At 42.0% G+C, this 20,813-nt stretch overlaps 1 protein-coding gene across 2 annotated transcripts; it reads left to right on the plus strand.

The window, feature by feature from the left end:
• The first annotated feature begins 1,482 nt into the window (after window positions 1-1,482).
• cpsf1 (cleavage and polyadenylation specific factor 1) lies at window positions 1,483-20,804 on the plus strand. 2 transcript variants are annotated; one of them, XM_085262259.1, is made up of 38 exons: window positions 1,483-1,641; window positions 2,110-2,275; window positions 2,374-2,401; window positions 2,494-2,627; window positions 2,726-2,806; window positions 2,892-3,043; window positions 5,128-5,274; window positions 5,474-5,613; window positions 5,698-5,808; window positions 5,900-5,993; window positions 6,079-6,166; window positions 7,031-7,174; window positions 7,337-7,388; window positions 7,473-7,546; window positions 7,628-7,702; window positions 7,788-7,868; window positions 8,167-8,262; window positions 8,355-8,537; window positions 9,442-9,583; window positions 9,785-9,963; window positions 10,170-10,306; window positions 10,385-10,565; window positions 12,854-13,060; window positions 13,223-13,312; window positions 13,388-13,534; window positions 13,629-13,781; window positions 14,135-14,251; window positions 14,522-14,612; window positions 15,138-15,222; window positions 16,608-16,749; window positions 16,869-17,021; window positions 18,614-18,790; window positions 19,111-19,177; window positions 19,285-19,332; window positions 19,411-19,566; window positions 20,203-20,332; window positions 20,423-20,561; window positions 20,638-20,804. In XM_085262259.1, exons 2-38 carry the CDS (start codon window positions 2,132-2,134, stop codon window positions 20,683-20,685), a joined length of 4,413 nt encoding a protein of 1,470 aa, XP_085118385.1. In that variant the 5' UTR covers window positions 1,483-1,641; window positions 2,110-2,131; the 3' UTR covers window positions 20,686-20,804. The 2 variants fall into 2 exon arrangements, with proteins under 2 accessions (XP_085118385.1, XP_085118386.1); XM_085262260.1 differs by having other exon boundaries at window positions 1,498-1,554.
• The last annotated feature ends 9 nt before the right edge of the window (window positions 20,805-20,813 follow it).

The raw sequence follows: 20,813 nt of genomic DNA on the forward strand, positions 1-20,813 counted from the left end.
CTGCTTATCCTTATCTGATCAAGTCTTGGATTTTAATTAAATCCTGGAAAGTTTTGGCCCTGGGTTTTTGCTGTGTTTAATTTAGACTTACAGTTACTACAAAAGTCTTTTGTTTTTAGCATCATGTTTGTTGTTTTTAATGAAGAATATTTAGTTTTAAGAGAACTCCACTTCATTTATATGAAAAATTAAACTTTAAATGAGAAAGCGTTTGATGGTCGTTTTTTACCCTATTTGTAGATGTTAGACCACTGTTGACCTATAACAAACAGATCTGTAGTATCTGCACACATGTTGTCCAGAATGTGCTGATCTTATAACTTTACATGACACATGATGAATGAAAAAGACGCTAAATGTATTTCGGAGATCGTTGTCGTAGCACACCTCATGCTGTAACAGCACACCTGAGGAGAAAGTTGTGTGGAGCCCGGCGATATTTAAAAAAAAAAAAAATGTTGTTTACTGTTTACAGTATTACCAAATCATTGAATTTAGGTCTTCCGTGGCCACAGGTGTATAAAATCAAGCACCTAGACATGCACACGGCTTTGATTTGTGAAGGAATGGGTCCGTTTCAGGAGCTCAGTGAATACCAACATGGTACCGTGATAGGATGCCACCTGTGCAACCAGTCCAGTCGTGAAATTTTCTCACTACTAAATATTCCACGGTGAGCTTTTAGTGGTATTAAAACAAAGTGGAAGCGATTGGGAACGACAGTAGTTCAGCCTAAGCTCAACAACTCATAAACCCCGTGAAAAGCCTTCCCAGAAGACTTGAAGCTCTTATAGCTGCAAATTGTGAGCAGACCAATCATATTAAACTATGGATTAAGGGATACCACTTCTTTACATTTATTTAAATAAATAATAAATAATTTCCCCTAGGGATCAATAAAGTATTCTGATTTATGTTTCCTTATACATTTTATTGTTAAGGTGAGAGCAGCACACAATATCAATGAATCCTCATTATGTGATGTACCTGTAACACATGTGGGATCTACACACTCATCGACAAAACCTATTTTAAAAAATGACTCGCTTGGCGCACTCTGCTGGGATAAACTTGGCTTTAATAAGTAAGAAATGTTTTTGAAGCTGTCTTTCACTGACAAGTGTGGACAAATGCTGTACACAACATTCAGTAAGATAAGAAAATTAAATGCCATTAAAATGTAATTTAAAAAAAAATCAAAAACAGAACACAATACAATCAGTAAAAGAATCAACAAAAAGCCTGATTAAACAAAAAAGATTTTAGCTACTTTTAAAGAGTCCACAGAGTCAGCTAAATAAATGTAATTGTAGAGGGACACTGTTACAAAGCCTTAGCGCCACAGACTGATAAGCTCTGCCCCCTTTACTCTTCATTTGTTTAAGATCTTTACACACAAGTAACTCTGAGACAGCAGCTGCTATCAAAATGCTAAATATAGGTGGCGCTAATGTGCATTGGAGTGGTTGGCAAAAAAAAAAAAAGAACACGAAGAAGAAGACCAACGCAGCCACAACAACGACAGCTAACCTTGCTATCGGTTAGCTAGCTTAAGTTAGTATCACACAAAATATGTCACGCTCAGTGTGAACAAGGGAGGAAACAATAAAGCTGCAAACTCAGATAACGTGACGGACATAGGTACGTCCACGCGTTACATTCACTGCTTGTGAAAACATTTGAAAAACGGTATCCTGTTACAATGCCATGCCAGCTACAAATGGGAACGTTAGCGTGCTGCTAAGGCAGCTAACATAACCGGCTTTTCCCATACATTTGCTATTCGAAGCTAGCTAAACTAAAGCTGAGCCTAACAACACGAGTGGATATCGCTGGTTAAGTTAAACCAGTTATCAGAATAAATGCTAATAACTGAAAAACAGAGAAAATGTAGCGCTGTTTTCGGGTATGTCATCAGCTAGCTAGCATTTGATCATTATGAAGCCTATTTAAGCGTACACTGACGTAATCTATAAAACGGCGCTCGGACTGTCTGTGCAGTTTTTGTGGGTAATTTTGTTTAACGTAGATACACACATACCTGTGTACCGATCGTTTTAGTGGTGAAGTGATGTCAGAGGTCTTGACGTGAGTGTTTTCACCTGTTAGATGCTGAGGGCAGCCTGCCACCATGTATGCCGTGTACAGACAAGCCCACACACCGACCTCAGTGGAGTTTTCTGTCTACTGCAATTTTATATCCAGTAAGGAGAAGAACCTGGTCGTAGCTGGAACGTCTCAACTGTTTGTTTACAGGATCATTCATGATGTGGAGGTAACTTTAACTCTAAGATTCCCCTTTTTCTTTGTGCCTTTTTTTTAACACAAGCATGAAAGGGCTTTTTGACGTATGCCACATTTGTGTTATTTCAGAGTACTTCAAAGGCTGACAAGTCATCTGGTATGTCAAAGAAAGCATCTCATTCAAATACAATTTTACTGTTGGTAAAAAAATGTTTGTTGTTTTGCTGAGTCTCAGCTTTTCTTGTGCAGATTCCAAATCTCGCAAAGAGAAGCTGGAGCAGGTGGCTTCCTTTTCTCTCTTTGGGAACATCATGTCTATGGCCAGTGTACAACTTGTTGGAGCCAGCAGAGATGCACTCCTTTTGAGTTTCAAAGATGCAAAGGTATTATAGAGCAAGCAGTGTGCTGCTTAAATAAACCATGCTGTTTACCCCTAGAATTGTTTCTCAGTGACCTTTGCCTGTGCTTTGTCTCTCACCAGCTGTCTGTGGTAGAGTATGATCCTGGGACACATGATCTTAAGACACTGTCTCTTCATTACTTTGAGGAGCCAGAGCTCAGAGTATGTAGCAACAAAAATAAACCTGAGTTTATGTTCATGTGTCAAAGTGACTCAACTGTGAATATAACTGTTCTTGTATTTTCAGGATGGCTTTGTACAGAATGTACATATTCCCATTGTCCGTGTAGATCCAGAGAATCGCTGTGCTGTAATGCTCGTTTATGGCACCAAACTCGTGGTGCTGCCATTCCGAAAGGACACGCTAACGGATGAACAAGAGAGTGGCGTTGGAGAAGGGTAAGCTATACATCCAATTATTAAAGTTGATTTGTTGCGCTCAGTTCCAGCTCAGTTGTTTTGATTTTTTTTTTTTACTCTACTAGAGTAGCTTTGCGTGATGCAGTTCATAGAAAAAAAGGGACACCAGTATCTGAAATCATTAGATTATTTGCTAGGATCAATCAAAAGACAGAAATGAAACTTCTGAGAACCATGTCCATTCATACACTCAGTGCATGGGCTTTATCACAAGTTACTGCATAAGTGGGGGGCAGATAGAGGTGATCAAAGCCCAGGCTGCTTTCATAGTGACCTTCAGCTTGCCTCCAATTTTAGTATTTCTCAACTGTCGCTTGATAAAATCCATAAATTCTCCATGAAATTCAGTTTGGCTGAGCTTGTCAATTAAGGGCAGTAACTTTGTCTGCAAACTACTCAGCCAAAGGTTTGGCACTGTGGGTGGGTCCTGCTGGAAAAGGATCAGCATTTCCATAAAGCTTGTCAGCAGGTCGAAAGTTGAAGTGCATTAAAATTTGCTGGTAGAAAGTTAGGTTGACATTGCACTTGATAAAACACAGCGGACCAACAGCCATGAACACTGTCAGGTCACATTGCACCCAAATTGTCACAGACTGTAGAAATGTCACACTGGGCTTGACACACCTTGGAGTCCATGCCTCTGCACTCTTCTTCATGACTCTATAAGTTTGATTTCCAAATGAAAGGGAAATTTTACTTTCACCTGAGAAGAGGACAGTTGGACCAATGAGCAACAGTGCAGTTACTTACAACGTAACATGACTACACATCAGGTGGACACAACCCACAGTTACTGTGATTAACTGTTCACAGCTGTCCATCCCTCCTTTGCATTTTAAGCTACTTTCTCGCAACTGTTAGCAAATATTGTATCAATAATCATAAATGAGTAAGATAAAAACTGTTAAAAATAACCATAAAAATCACAACATCAATATAAGGAGTCACAATCAGCAGATTCCTGGAGAGAAATTGTACAAAGAAGTGGAAAAACTTGAAGGACAAATATTTTTGCCTCTGGAAAAAAAACTAACCACCACAAATAGTGAAGACTTTGTATTTATTTCTATCGTGACGGGCACTGTATGTAAAACACCTGGACACGACCACATGATAATTAACAGTTAATGCACCAGCACGCAACCAGAAATAAGGGCGGAGACATCAGCCTCTTATGTTACATAGTAGGCTCTTCAAACAGTGCAGAACAGTGCTTTGATCCAGCACTCTGAGAACAGCCAGCCTTTTCAGCAATGACACTCCTTCTCTGGAGGGTTTGTGGTTTTGTGTGAACTAGTTTGGGATGCACTGTGTTACAGGAAAAATGATTCTATGTTTCTTTACCACCTTTTAAATGTACAAAGATGCCTTTTGTCTGCCCTCTGCCTATGGTTAGATTAGTTTAGAATTATCTTTTTAGACTTTCCCAGCAAACACATCTTGTTTCTGGGACATATTGTTTTAGATTGTTTTATCTTCCCTAGCTCTCTGCTGACGAGACTAGCACCATATATGGAGTTGTTTTATTTTATCTGTTTATTATTTGTTATCCTGTTCTCACTGTCTCTGTGCCTATAAAAATTACCAAGCCACTGTGCATGGGGTGAGTTGTTCTTAGCAGCTCACCCGTGTACACGTTTGATAAAGAAAGTAACTTTGTCTCATTGTGTCTTTATTTCTCCTGGGTTTTTTACAGAGTTTTCCCCCAACACACTGTATTCATAGTATTTGAATTGTAATTTAAATGAAATGGTTTGAATAATTTGAGATGATGTATTTCAGATTTTTATGAGCTACAAGTCGTGTTCTTGAAACTTATAACAGAAACGCTTGACTTTACATGAGAACAGAATATATGAAACTTGTTTTTGAATTCAATTACAAAACAAAATGAACTTGTTTTACATCATGAATTTGATGAATGAGTATATAAAACAGAATAATAGAGAAAAGGATGTTAGATCCTCATAAACGTCTCTCTACTTGATGTTACCTAAACATGCTTTTTCTTTTAATGTTACTGCAGTTTTCAAACGAACGCTGTCTGTTTATCTCTTCTCCAGACCTAAATCCAGCTTCTTGCCCAGCTACATCATTGACGTCCGTGAACTAGATGAGAAGCTCCTCAACATCATTGACATGAAGTTCCTCCACGGCTACTACGAGCCCACGTTGCTCATTCTTTTTGAGCCCAACCAGACATGGCCTGGGTTAGTGCGAACAGATTCAGTTCTGTCAGGAGAAAGGAAAAAAAAATACGAAAATGAGTCGCCTAATATATGCTTGGTGTTCTGCCCAAGTCAAGTATGCATCTGGAAACACTGCATTGGCAACTTGGTATTAATTTGAGTTTCTAAGCAGCCACTTTTATCAGAATTGTCACTTCTCCTATATGCTTTTTTTCCCCAGGCGTGTGGCTGTCCGTCAGGACACTTGCAGCATTGTTGCAATCTCCCTCAACATCATGCAGAAGGTTCATCCTGTCATCTGGTCTCTCAGTAATCTGCCCTTTGATTGTACACAGGTCATGGCTGTCCCCAAACCCATCGGTGAGTTCTGAGGAAGCGTGTCAGTGCTCTGTTGGATATGAATTTGCATTAAGCGAGTGCTGATCACACTTGAAACGTTTGCAGGTGGTGTGGTGGTGTTTGCTGTGAATTCGCTGCTCTATCTGAACCAGAGCGTTCCTCCCTACGGAGTCTCGCTCAATTCTCAGACAAATGGGACCACAGCCTTTCCTCTGCGTAAGATTAATCATTTCAAACCCACGCCTGTACGTGTATCTCTGGGTATGCTGTGATGCTCACCACTCTATACCATGTCTCGGTTGTGCAGGTGTACAAGATGAAGTGAAGCTCACGCTGGACTGTTGTCAGTCTGACTTTATTGCTTACGACAAGATGGTGATCTCGCTGAAAGGAGGGGAGATGTGAGTTATTGTAACACTACCAGCAGCATGCATGCAAATGTTGATGACATTAAATTATTTCTTACTGGCTGCTGCTGTTTTGCAGTTACGTGTTGACACTGATAACTGACGGCATGAGGAGCGTGCGCGCTTTCCACTTTGACAAAGCTGCTGCCAGCGTCCTGACGACCTGCGTAAGTCCTGCCTCTGACTGTGAGCAGTGATGATCTGGTGATACAGGAGCTCTGTTTCTTAAACATACTCGTTCTGTCATGTTTCTGTGGACAGACACAGAGGACATGAGGGAGCAGGATTTGAGCAGGCAAACGTTGCTTTTTTTTATCCCTCTGCTCTAATTCAGAGGGTTATACCAACAGGAGAGAATCAAACCACTGTTAACCTTTAAACATACATCAGTGAAAAAGGTTTAGGCTATCATAATTACTGAACTTGGGTCAATGGATACCAGATGAACACTGACGTTTGCTGTCGTCCTGTTTACATTCAATGCTTTCTTTTTCCACCGACTCTTTCAGGTTGTTAACATCTTTAAAAATACAAAATGCAGGTCTTGCAATAGGGTTGGGGTTCTCCCCGGGTACTCTGGCTTCCTCCCACAGTCCAAAGACATGCAGTTAATAGGGATAGGTTAATTGGAAACACTAAATTGCCCATAGGTGTGAATGCGGGAGTCAATGTGAGTGCGAATGGTTGTCTCCTGTCTATGTGTTAGCCCCACGACAGACTGGCGACCTGAAAAGCATAAGCTGAAGTGCATGGATGGATGTCTTGCAATACAACAGTGAAAACCCACAATAATAGTTAGAAATGGTTAGGTGTCATCCTGGCCATCCTACTTGTTAGCTTATGGAAATGGAAATATGATCATTTCTTGACCAAAGGCTTAGGAGTAATTACTTGTTTTTCCATCCATGTCAGCTCTTAAATTTGCTTTAATATGACACTTAAATTGATCTTAAAAGCTTCGCTTGTAACTGTGGACCCCCTGAATGATGCATCCAGTTATACTGTCGCCTTACATTACTCTTCTTCCTTAGATGGTGACCATGGAGCCCGGATACCTTTTCCTGGGTTCCCGCCTCGGAAACTCGCTGCTCCTGAAGTACACAGAGAAACTGCAGGAGACGCCAGCGGAGGAAGGCAAAGAAAGGCAGGACAAAGAAAAAGACAAAGACAAACAAGTGAGCTGGTGCAAGCTTAAATACAGCAATTCTTAGATTTGGTGCTAGTTTGAGCGTTGAATTTAGATATAGTATTTTCTAGTTTTTCTCACTGCGCTTGAAAGGTGATGTGTTTTATTTGACGTGTTGTCTCTTTTTTCTTTCTTTCTTTCTTTCTTTTAGGAGGAACCACCAAGCAAAAAGAAGCGAGTTGAATCCTCCACCAATTGGACCGGTACATTTCCTGTTTGACATGTGCACAATAGCAGCGTGTGTGAGAACTGCCAGTCTGTTATACTCGACTTCTTTGTTTTGTCAGATGAGGTGGATGAGATAGAAGTGTATGGAAGTGAGGCCCAGTCAGGCACTCAGCTGGCCACCTACTCCTTTGAGGTAAAAAGCTTAACTGCTAAGCTTAACTGTGGTGTAGATGTGCATAGAAGATGAGGAAGAGTCTTTTTCTGTCTTTCACAGGTGTGTGATAGCATACTGAACATTGGGCCTTGTGCAAATGCCTCCATGGGTGAACCTGCTTTCCTGTCCGAGGAGGTACAGACAGTTGAAACAGTCTTATATTAATGCTACAGTTAGCTGTTATGAATTGTCAGCTCAATTTTTTTTATTCCACTCACAGTTTCAGAGCAACCCTGAGCCTGACCTGGAAGTTGTAGTTTGCTCTGGCTTCGGCAAGAATGGTGCCCTGTCTGTGCTTCAGGTAAAACCTCCTTACTAGATCAGTCTCTCATTCATGATTTCTGGTACCGCACCGTCCTAAAACCTGTGGTCGCGAGGCCCGTCTGCCACAGGTCCAGTCACGGTGCTAAAGTCAAGTCTGGGTCTACCAGGGCTGCCTCAGAGATCGACGGAGTAGCCTGTAAACACCCCAGAAACAACAATCCTCAGCGCATAATTAAAACGCACACAGGGAAGCGTGTGTGAGTCACAACAGTAGAATCGTGTGTCTGTTTTTTCCCCCTTCTTTCATTTGTTAATTTGTTAAATTCTGTTCTCAGAGAAGCATCCGACCCCAAGTAGTCACTACGTTTGAGTTGCCAGGTTGTCACGACATGTGGACTGTGATCTCAAGTGACGTCAAAGAAGACAAAACAGTAAAGTGTTATTTTGTTATTTCTCTAATAAACATTGGAAATAAGTGCTGGCGACACCTTTTAAACTCACATGCTTGTTACGCCTCTCACAGGCTGCAAAAAGCGACGAGTCAGAGGATGGGGCTGAGGCTGAGACGGGTGATGATGGTGAAGAGGGAGAAAAGGACAAAGAGGAGGTGGAAAAGGAGGAAGAGGAGAAGAAGACGGAACCTTCCATGGAGGATGATGCGAAGAAGCATGGCTTCCTCATTCTGAGCAGAGAAGATTCAACAATGGTAAAAACATGTTAATCGATTTTGTTGTGATTGAAGTCGTGGTAAAAGACTGTAACCGATACTCTGCTGCTTTTCTTTGACAAGAAAGATTATTTAAAACATGGAACACAGACTGTATATAAAAGGTGGAAGTAGCTACAGTGATGCCACTCGTTAGTTTTGAACTCCTTTTGAAGCCTCAATGTTAGCGTTAGAAGCGGAAATCAAGCGCTTCAAATGAAATGATCATTTAACTTGTATGGGTGAATCACACAGATACCTGGTAACTTTTTATTAGTAACAAACTAATAAAAAACGAGAGCTTCACTCACTAAAACTGGAGCACAAACTTATTGGACAGATCGTTCCGGACAACAAGGCAAATTACATGTTAGACGAATCTGTTCAAATGCTCCAGAAGGCACCACAAGTGGTAAATGGCCTGCATTTGTATGTCCCTAAGGACCCCAAAGCGCTTTACACTACATTCAGTCATTCACCCATTCACACACACATTCACACACACAAGCACACACATAGCGAAGGTCCAGTTCACTGACTCCAATGAAAGGATCTTAGCATTAAGTAGACATGTATATCTGTGTGTCATGCACAGTTCATGGATGCAGCTTGCTAACCAAGCTTGATAGTGTTAGTTGATAGCTTAGCACTTACCCCTCTAAGCCAAGTAAACTGGCTTTTGGCTTTAAAATAAGAACAGCAGTAAACCAGAGCTTTCCAAAATATGGAAATCAAAACCGACGTGTTTATCCTCATATACAGTCTGTGGTAGTGACTATTAGAGGGAATTCAAAGTTTGGCTTTATTTTTCAGCGCCTGAAGGTGCTGCTTGATCTTGTAGACTGTTTATTATTTCATCTCTGCTTTTGAAGTTGGATGTAAGCATCTTTGCGTTTTCCTGAAGATCCTTCAAACAGGTCAGGAGATCATGGAGCTGGATACCAGTGGTTTTGCGACTCAGGGACCCACTGTGTATGCTGGGAACATTGGGGACAACAAGTACATCATTCAGGTCTCTCCCATGGGCCTTCGTCTGCTGGAAGGAGGTACAATTAGTTGGTTTATTTATTTTGTAACTTTTGTCCTTAGCTTTGAATAATTGCAGCTGGAAGCTGTTAAACAAAAACCTCATTAAATAAAGTAAAACAAGTTGTTGTGTTTTAAAAGCGTTAGTTTAGTGTGTGTGTTTGTTTTGGTTCATCATTTGAGTGATACCTTTAACAATTTTTTTTTTCTTTTTCTGTCAGTGAGACAGCTCCACTTCATCCCCGTGGACCTGGGTTCTCCCATAGTGCATTGCTCTGTGGCTGACCCATATGTGGTTATCATGACTGCTGAGGGAGTGGTCACCATGTTTGTGCTGAAGTCTGACTCGTACATGGGGAAGATGCACCGACTGGCACTGCAGAAACCACAGATTCCCAGCGTGAGTGACCGGTGTTCACAAAAACAAACACCCCCCCTGCTGGCCACAGTGAGGCTCACCCAGCAGAGTTGGCCGACTCAGTTTCACTTCTTTAATATTGGCAGCGTTCATGACGGTCTTTCTCTTATGGAAACTGGATTTGCAAAACGCTCTTATGTGGTTCTCAGCAGTATTAACCTTGGTTAAACTGGTTTCTGATTTAACAGCAATCTCGTGTCATCACACTGTGCGCCTACCGAGACGTGAGCGGAATGTTTACAACAGAAAACAAAGTGAGCTGCTCCATCAAAGAGGACACCATCAGGAGTCAGTCTGAAGCAGAGACCATCATCCATGACATGAGGTAAGAGTTCAGTTCGCCTCCTCACTGACGCCTTCAGCCAGTCTTCACACTGCTGACTGTTATTAAATGCGTGTGCAGCAACACAGTGGATGACGAGGAGGAAATGCTGTACGGAGACTCGAATGCGAGTGCAACGCCTGCCAAGGAAGATATGAACCGCAGCTTTGTGGCACCGGCAACGTCTGGGAGCGAGGCGACCTCGAGCAAAGCAGAGCCAACCCATTGGTGCATGATCATCAGGGAGAATGGAGTGATGGAGGTATGGTGATAGTTGTTTACTGGAATCTACTGAATGCTGATTCACCATTTATTCTATTTACAATGGAAAACAAACACGTAAGATGCTTTTAGAACTTTCACAAGAGAGATGTAATTTAAAGTCACATTTAAAAGCGTGTATTTCTTTTTGATGTTTGTTTTTTTTTTTTAAGTAATGATCAATGCACTGGGTAAAACGTCTGCACTCAGCTGGGGAGGGTTCATTTTCTCTGAAGTGGGATTGTATCAGGTCCTTGTGGACAGTCCGTGCGTTCCCTACAGTACCGACCTGCACACAAACTAAAGCCATTTTCTGCTGTGGACACAATCAGCAGCACACTGATTGTAAACACCTAAAAGAATCAATAAGGTTTCAAGTGTTTGCTATCTTAGAACATTTTCACCACTTCTGCTGGCATCAGAAAGCTCCTTCAGACAATGAAGTGAAGCCGTCACACTCCACTAGAAACTTCATTTACTGCGCCCTCGGTCAGTTTGTGTTATTTTGTGACTGCAGTTGTTTAGTGTACATTCAAACTAATAAAACTGCACAGTCACACAGACTAGACTGAATATTTTTCACTTTTTTTTCCTCAAAGACGTCTGGATGCTTTGAAGAAGATAAGTTTTTATTTACAGTGTTTCCTCATGTTACAAACAGAGGGAGAGTGGGAGAGCTTCAAACACTGGCAAGACTTTTCTGAGGGAACTCTTAACAGTATGAACACTTTGGAAAAAGGTAGAAAACTCCATGTCACTAAGCCCTAATTGGCGCTAAAGGAGAATATCAAACCACCTCAGGTTTTAGCTATTTATTTTAGCTCATTAGTTTAACCACAATCTCATCACACTCTGTCACATGGATCAAGAAATGTTTGATTGAGAAATCTGAGTTCAGTCTTCATCTAAACCAGTGAATAATCAGCTTCGGGGCAGCCTTTTAAAGCCCCCCTCCACAGTTGGTTCTGATTGTTTACATAACTTGCTCTTTCTGTTGGTTTTCTTGAGGTGAGAGGTAATTGGACTAATGGCTGCATCTTCCTTTGTCAGTGATTTTTATGCAGTTAAAAGACTCTTGGCCTCAGCTAAGCTGTTATTGGTAATATGAGTGTTTGATCTTTCAGTATGTTGAAACTGTGTACTGCACACTGTTAAATCAGACATAATTAGCAATTTCCAAATTAGTTTGGTTAAAGTGATCTGTGTTATTCTACTCCCAAGCAAACATTGTTTTCCTGGGAAAAAGGATTTATCAGGTGCTGTTGGAGGGGAAGAAATAAGCTAGCAAGCTGCTTAAAAAATCAAAAGCTAAAAAGCAGGGAGGTTTTAGAGGGTTTGAAGTTGACATGATGCTCTGCAGCTTCTAGGTATTGCTGGCAACTTTAGAAACTAGAGGAACAGTAATGTATTTCATACGTTTTATGCAGCAAAGCACGAAGGTGTATTGTTTTCAGTGAAAGTACATTTCACTTTAGTTTAGTAGTTGTGACACTTGATGGACAAAAAGCAGCCAGCACTGTGTCTGAGATGCTACTTTCACAACAAAGTAAACAATGTTTTTGGAAAGTTTCAGTTGTTTCCAAAGAGCTGTGACTCTGAGCTGATGGAGACTCATTTCCGATGCATGATATAATTCTGAGGTGTTGTAGTGCACAGCTTGATTTTATTTTAAATTAGCTTAAAGGTGTGCTACACTTTGTAATCTTAACACAGTTGTACAACTCTAGCATGACTTTGAAGAAACACACAAGAGACTTATTATTTAATCACTTAACACAGCGGTCCCCGACCTTTTTGCGCCACGGACCGGTTTATGCCCGACAATATTTTCACGGACCGGCCTTTAAGGTGTCGCGAATAAATACAACAAAATAAAACTAGTACCGGCACAGAAAAAAAGAAGATTTATTCATAACACACGTGAAAAGACCCAGGAAAACCGAGTTAACGATAAAAACAATAACAAACTAACGCTGAAAACCGATAAAAACCCTGAAAACCAGACATTTCAGACCTGAGCCTCAACTCTTGTGGCCTGGTACCAAACGACTCATGGACCGGTACCGGTCCGAGGCCCGGGGCTTGGGGACCGCTGACTTAACAGATTGATCTGTGGTTCACAGCCAGTTTTTTCCTGGATGTTGACTTGCAGTTTGTTACAGTTTGTGTGAACATACAATAAAACTGAACTTGAAAATAACACATGATCAGTATGTACAGTAAAGAATCAGAAGAACATTAGGGCTTATTTCTGCATTCACTCATTTTGACTGCTGGTTATTTGAACAGATTTATCAGCTGCCAGACTGGCGCTTGGTGTTCCTGGTGAAGAACTTCCCAGTGGGCCAAAGGGTGCTGGTGGACAGTTCCTCTGGCCAATCGGCAACACAGGGGGAGGGTAAAAAAGAAGAAGTCACCCGTCAAGGAGAGATTCCATTAGTCAAAGAAGTGGCTTTGGTTTCACTTGGCAACAATCACAGTAAACCATATTTGCTGGTGAGTTTTTACAGTTTTCAGTGCTAAGGTCAGATGTTGTGTTGGAAAACTCTTCTCCACCTCCCAACACTCTACAGTCACTTCTGCTGTGTCATATTAATCATTCACCAGATGTAACAAACCATAGTAAAAAACAACAACTACATTTTCATTGTTTTCTAGGTCCACGTTGAACAAGAGCTTCTGATCTATGAAGCGTTCCAGTATGATCAACAACAGCCACAAAACAACCTGAAAGTCCGCTTCAAAAAAGTGTGTGCACTGATAAAATTAAATCAAGTCAGCTTAGGTGACGCCTCATTAACCGTGTCACCGGACTCTCCACAGGTACCCCACAACATTAACTTCAGGGAAAAGAAATCCAAGCTCAAGAAAGATAAGAAAGCAGAGAGCAGTGCCACCGAGGAAAATTCTGGCGTGAAAGGTCGGATTGCCAGGTTCAGATACTTTGAGGACATCTCTGGATACTCAGGAGTAAGAATGCCTTTGTTAAGAACTAATTATAGACCTTTGTTATTCAAGAAACAGCCCTGCAACCAGGAGTCTTTTTGTGTCTTTGCTATCCCAGGTATTTATCTGCGGCCCGTCTCCTCACTGGATGTTGGTCACGTCTCGTGGAGCGTTGAGGCTTCACCCAATGACCATTGATGGCTCCATTGAGTCTTTCTCCCCCTTCCATAATATCAACTGCCCCAAAGGTTTTCTGTACTTTAACAAACAGGTACAAGAACTGTTTGTTTTATTTTATTGTTATACTTTACTAGACTGCACTGAGCTGGTTTTTATTATGAAATCGGTAGACAAATTACGACGTGCAGACATTTTTGTCCTCAGAGCTTTATGAATATAAACGTGGAGGTCCTGAAGAGTTTAGAAATTCAGTGTTTTTTTGCACACGTTAAGAAAAGAGACCACAGAGGAAGGAGCGTAATTATTCTGGAACAGCACCAGGTTTAATTGTCTCAGCTGAGAAAGTGTTTGAAGATCACTAAAGCAAGCCAGAAGTGACATTACAGGAAGTAAACAAACCAAATCAGATCCTTGAGGCTTTTCTGTGTGTGTGCTCTCTCACAGGGCGAGCTAAGGATCAGCGTTTTGCCCACGTATCTGTCCTACGACGCCCCGTGGCCAGTCAGAAAAATCCCTCTGAGGTGCACCGTCCACTATGTCTCCTACCACGTGGAATCCAAGGCAAGGCTCTTCTCGCTAAGCCCTCACAGCACCAAAGGCGCTGAAGCCTCGACACACATTTGAGGCGAAACACATTCCCCGGACTCAAACACATCCACTCGGATAACACGATGCAAAATAAAAGCATATTGATCGAGGAGATGAAAGGCTTCTGGCCTTGAAGTTTTTCTTACTGGAAAAGAAAAAAAATCAATGCAGGGTGACTTTGAAGGGATTAAGTCTTTGATGTGAACCTTTTTTTTAGTGGGATTTTGTATTTTTTCCTTTCAGGTGTATGCTGTGTGCACCAGTGTGAAAGAACCATGCACACGCATTCCGAGGATGACAGGAGAGGAGAAGGAATACGAAGTCATAGAACGAGGTCAGTGTTTCGGAGACCGTCTCTAAAGCACCTTCTGTTGTTTAAATGTGCTGTAGAAATGAAACAGACTTGACAGTCAACACAAAAAGATTATTATATAGAGATTTAATAAATAATATTAATAATTGTTTATTTAGCACAGTTCAACTCAGAGGATAGAAACAAAGTATCGATGCTATTGGACTGGTAGCTATCCAGTCCCAGCACCTGCGTTGGTATTGATATTATCAATGTATGAAAGTAGTGATCAGCCTTTCCAGCAAAAATGTTATTCACTGATCACTTGACAGCCTTTATTCAAAGAATATAGATTCAGTACATACAGAATATTTGACCTTAGATTAGATTAATTGCTGTTTAAATACAGGGAGGTTCTATTTATCGGTTACTTCAGGGGATCATTTAGAAGTATTTGACAAACTACTTTTAGTTGGCTATTTGAGCTTTTTAAATCTGATCTGTCTTTGGCTGATTTGTTTCCATGTGAATAGAGAGCATTGATGTTTCTCCTCTTGCCCCCTGCAGATGAACGCTACATTCATCCGCAGCAGGAGAAGTTCTCAATCCAGCTCATCTCTCCAGTGAGCTGGGAGGCCATTCCCAACACACGGTAAAAGCTTTTTATTGCACTGCTTTAAAGAGCCATAGTGCAGTTTGTGAAATCAATAGAAATGCTTCGTTTTAATAGATACTGGGCAGCCATGGAGAAAGTGGTCCAGCCCAGATTGTGCCAGTTTTATTTTCTCATTTTCCCTGCCCTGAGCTGTTCCACTGGAGACTGTGGGAGAAGTGTGGGCTTTAATTGAAAGTCTTGGGCCATTTATCCAAGTTGTTGTAGACTATAAATTTAGTCTCACGTGGCTGCTTACCTTCATCAGTTGAAAATATTGAGTGGTTTATCCAAGTCCCTGTTCATTAACTACTCTGCATTATTATTAGCGCTCCTCTGAGTGCTTCTCTGTCAGCAGCTGAACGATGCATTATGTAAGCCGGGCCCAGTCTTCTTAAGCAGCATATTTTGGGGCACTGAGCTTTTGTATTCCTGTGTTTGATGTTGAAGTGCATTTCCATTCAGGATCATTTGATCTGTTATTGTGAAGCAGGGACAGCTGAGGCTTTCTGCCAGTTTAAAGTCTTCAGATTAGGAAACATTTTTAGTTGAACGAACTGTTTTAGATGCACTCAGAAAGTATCTTCAAATGCTGTGTCTAAAGAGCAGCTGCTTTACTGCAAGTTACTGTAATGTAACTTTTTTGAGCGCTTTGATCACACTTCACTTGCATAAGAGCGTGACCTCTTCAAAGGACGATGGAGAACTTAGTTACAGGCAGATAACTCAGACTAGTGAGCTAGTGTTTCCCTGGTTTAAGCCCGGGAGAACAGTTTTAGTATTTTAGTTTCATGCTGCTGCTTTAGGTCTGCTTTCTTCCGCTTTGCTCAAATCGCCCACTTTAAAAAGTTCACCTTCCTTTTCCCCAAGTCATTATCAAAAGAAAAGTTCAGGTTTGACTTTTAGTGAACTAAAGGTCTGCTTGATGGTGCAATATAGTATGTTTATTTTCTCTTCAGAATTTATATTGATTCAACTTTCCGCTCATGCTTTTCCCCTGGGCCTCCATGCCCCGCCAATGTGACCCACCTCACAGTTTGAGATCCCCTGTTCTTTGTATCCCTCTCTGTATATGATTTATACAATAAAAATCAATCACCCGTAGTGCACACTTGGGTGTTTTTCCCCACTCAAAGCCCCCCCAGCGTTGCTTCGATCGTCACAAAATCACCCAGAGAAAAAAATCGTCTCACACTGGCTGCTCGACCATATGTACCTGATTGATGATTTCCTGCTGAGCTGGCAGTCTTTCTAGCACCTTCTCCATATTGACATATAATCTATACAGCCATATAAATCCCAATAATCTATGGCCGGACGATGCTGTATCATAGATAGATGGTTGCTAACAGGAGTGAATGATTGTGATGTCTGTCTCCATAAAGGATTGACCTGGAGGAGTGGGAACACGTCACGTGCATGAAGACGGTGGCACTGAGGAGTCAGGAGACTGTGTCTGGACTGAAGGGTTACATCGCAGCAGGAACGTGTCTGATGCAGGGGGAGGAGGTCACCTGCAGGGGCCGGGTGAGCTGGAAATGAAACATTATTTAGTCTCTTCCTCCCACATGTCACCTCGTAACAAAACTGCTTTGTTAACTTCCATTAAATTCGTTTTTTGTTTTTCAATTTTGTCTCACCTTCAGATTCTGATCCTGGATGTGATTGAAGTGGTGCCGGAGCCCGGCCAGCCCCTCACCAAGAACAAGTTTAAAGTGCTCTATGAGAAGGAGCAGAAGGGACCGGTGACTGCTCTGTGTCACTGTAACGGATACCTGGTGTCAGCCATCGGCCAGAAGGTCTGAAAAACACTCATGACATGGCTGCATATAGCGACACCAGTGCTCCGTCACACTGGGTCTGGTTATTGAACAGTACTCAAACATTTACCTGGTCAGAGGAGTCCTAGCCTGCTTTCTAATTCAGCCTCTACACACCATCCCACTCAGTGAAAAGGGTCACACTGTAGGGTCTTTAATGGATCAGTTGTCCACCATTAAAATTTAGTACTTTTAAAAGTTTGTTATTGCTGTATATTAGGGATGCACCGATACCACTTTTTTGGAAACGAGTACGAGTACTTGCATTTCAGTACTCGCCAATACCGATACAGAGTACTTAATAAAAACATGATTTAAATTTACAGGTAACAGCTTTAGTCCTATAATTTAACAAAAAAAAAACAAGGGACTGGTTTGGAATTAAGAACATTTATTTAAAATGAAAAGCATGTTGCATGCAACATATTACAGAATAAATAATTATGAAAAATAAATTTAAACAGTGACAGTGCAACTCAAGTATTTTTTTCAGTTTGTTGTAAACTCTGCCGCTTTGGACAACACAAGGGGCATTAATAAACATCTTTGCTATTTAGTGCACAATATTTGAATAAACTAACAACATCCACCAAAATAGAACTGTGGCAGTCAGTGCAACTGAGGTAGGTATTAACATCAAGTCTAAGATGACTCACTTAAAGGAGAGAAAAAGTGAGTGGCAGGGTTTTTGTTTTTTTTAAGAAAAGTAGCTTTTCTGCATTATCAGCAGTCAGACTGTTTCTGTTTTCATCTATACTGTGTGACACTGAGCTAAAAAGCCTTTCACTTTCCACACTGCTACATGGGGCTGAGAGGTTTTTACTCGTCTGTTTCTCTGTTTAGAAGTCTCACAAGCACAGTCACAGCTGGGATGACATCAGAGGCTAGTGCGTCGTAGCTGCTCACTTTTTTAGTTAGTTCCTCAAAGGGGGCGAGGATGGCAACAGTCGTCTCCATAAGAGCCCATTGGTGAGCGGTGAGATAGTCAGGGAGTTCATGCTCGGACACCCCCAGCACTCGCTTTTGCTCAATGAGGGACTGGAGCATGTAATACGTGCTGTTTCTTTTCGCGTCTTCGTTCACTTTGAAATAGTTCCACATGGCTGATTTGTCTCGCCTGCCCTTCTCTCAGCTCTGAGCTGCAGCCGGGGCCTGGGGGCGGGCACTCGGGGCCTGGGGGCGGGCACTCGGCGCCTGTGATTAACCCCTTACCTGCCGCTCAAACATAGACAAGTCTCAGACCGTGGTATCGGTCCCCGGTATCGGGGGACTTTTAACGAGTACGAGTACTTTAGAAAATGTGGTATCGAGGCCGATACCCGATACCGGTATCGGTGCATCCCTACTGTATATTTTAGAAAATGTTGCACAATCAGTCAGATAGTGAAATCTGACTGATTGTGCCCGGTTGCCTCTCATCTGAACTCACTTATTATTAAGCCACTGAATTTTTTGTCAGGATGCTCGCTGGAGTTTAAATGACCTTTAATGTTTCATTTTTGAAATTCTGCGATAATCACCCGAAGAGGTGAGTCGCCCGCAAAAACAAATGGTATAACTTCCTCTTTCAGATCTTCCTGTGGGTCCTGAAGGACAATGATCTGACGGGTATGGCCTTCATCGACACGCAGCTCTACATCCACCAGATGTTCAGCATCAAGAATTTCATCCTGGCTGCTGACTTGATGAAGAGCATCTCGTTACTGCGCTACCAGGAGGAGAGCAAGACGCTGTCTCTTGTCAGCAGGGTGAGGAGGAAACGCCACGACACGACTCAATGGGTGGAGCCTGTCCCAGACTCAAACATCTGTCATTTCAAGTATTCCCAAATGAAGTCAGGGTCGTAAACAGTCAGGAAAGATGTGCTGTATGAGAGTGTAAATCAGGATTAAGTAACCGTGGCTACAGCACACAGTGGAGGGTGTACTGATGAAGATCTGTGAGTGATTACTGATGTCTTTCAGCCAGGTTCATCTTGACGAGAGCAGCTCTGGCAGCAGGGGATGATTCAGGGCCCTGTAGCCTTCTCTGTTGGGTTTTAACTCTTTTCTTATTGTTTTGGCAACAGGATGCAAAGCCTTTAGAAGTCTACAGCATCGAATTCATGGTGGATAACAACCAGCTTGGATTCTTGGGTAACGTCTGGAATAATCTTTATTTTACAAAAACAATCAACAACAACAAAGAAACTTTAATGATCAAATCGTTTTCTCACAAAGCTTTTCTGTTCTCTTGCTTCCAGTGTCGGATCGAGACAAGAACCTCTATGTTTACATGTATTTGCCTGAAGGTACGTGCTGTCGATGTTTTGTAACTTAATTTAAAATTACACAGTCCTTGTTAAGTGCTCCGTGTGTGTGTGTTGCAGCTAAAGAGAGCTTTGGAGGAATGCGCCTGCTGAGGCGAGCGGACTTCAACGCCGGAGCTAACATCAACACTTTTTGGCGGATGCCGTGCAGAGGGGCGCTGGACGCTAGCAGCAAAAAGGCTCTAACCTGGGACAACAAGCACATCACGTGGTTCGGTGGGTAGCACAAGGCTTTACCGGGAGAATCAAAACTCATACCAACAAATATTCCTTTTACTAACTGAACTAAGCTGATGTTACCGAATCACATTCAGTCACAACATTGCAAATGTGCTGTGAGCCAAAGATATTCAATTTAATTCATATCAGTTTTATTTATGTAGCGCCAAATCACAACAACAGTCGCCTCAAGGCGCTTTACATTGTACAGTAGATCGTACAATAATAGATAGAGGAAAACCCAACATTCATATGACCCCCTATGAGCAAGCACTTTGGCAACACTGGGAAGGAAAAACTCCCCTCCAGCAGAACCAGGCTCAGGGAGGGGCGGGGCCATCTGCTACGACCGGTTGGGGTGAGAGGATATGAAAGTAAATTAAAATAAACTGTAAACGATGTGTTTTAAAACTAAACTAAAAGTTCTTGTTAAAAATGAGTTTTTCCCTCCCACTGTCACCAAAGCACTTGCTCAGAGTCTTTACGTTACAATATAAAGTGAGGCGATTGTCGTTACTGATTTATGCTGATTTTATTTTGTGAACTTATCACAATCGCCAAATCACAACCAGTATGAATCACATGGTAATGAGAAGCTTCAGTTCCCTATATGAACTAATCATGTTCCCACAGCAACCCTGGATGGAGGCATCGGCCTGCTCCTCCCCATGCAGGAGAAGACTTACCGCCGTCTGCTGATGTTGCAAAATGCGCTCACCACCATGCTGCCTCATCACGCGGGTCTGAACCCAAAAGCCTTCAGGTTAGCAGCACTGCAGCTTTCTGACATGAATTATGAAACGTTACAGTTCAGGATGCTGATGTGAGTGACGTGTTTGTCTATGGTATCCAGAATGCTGCACAGCGACAGGCGGAGCCTTCAGAATCCTGTGAAGAACATCCTGGATGGAGAGCTCCTCAACAAGTACCTGTACCTCAGCACGATGGAGCGCAGCGAGCTGGCCAAGAAGATCGGGACGACTCAGGACATCGTGAGTGCACAGAACAGCAGACCGGAGCTTCCCGTTAGCTCAGCTCTTCGCTCATTTAATTTCCTTCTCCCTGCAGATCCTGGATGACCTTCTGGAGATCGACAGAGTAACGGCTCATTTCTGAACGCCACATTCCTGCTTCTTCTTCACTGAGTTGTTTTATAGTGAACAGAAGACTTTTTGTTATGGAAACTTTGATTTGTTTTCTTAGAATATTTTGTATAAAAGAGGGAAAAAAACAAACCAAGACTG

Source organism: Mchenga conophoros, linkage group LG22 (genome assembly GCF_057382185.1).
Source record: "Mchenga conophoros isolate Kocher_MC1m ecotype Shallow Benthic linkage group LG22, M_conophoros_male_GT1.1, whole genome shotgun sequence".
Lineage (NCBI taxonomy): Eukaryota > Metazoa > Chordata > Actinopteri > Cichliformes > Cichlidae > Mchenga > Mchenga conophoros.

Excerpts from the sequence above, each read along its gene's own strand:
- cpsf1 (XM_085262259.1), top strand. The coding sequence starts at position 2,132 with ATGTATGCCGTGTACAGACAAGCCCACACACCGACCTCAGTGGAGTTT. Across the intron at positions 6,167-7,030 it reads CCAGCGTCCTGACGACCTGC|ATGGTGACCATGGAGCCCGG; the intron begins GTAAGTCCTGCC and ends CTTCTTCCTTAG. Across the intron at positions 8,263-8,354 it reads ACGTCAAAGAAGACAAAACA|GCTGCAAAAAGCGACGAGTC; the intron begins GTAAAGTGTTAT and ends CGCCTCTCACAG.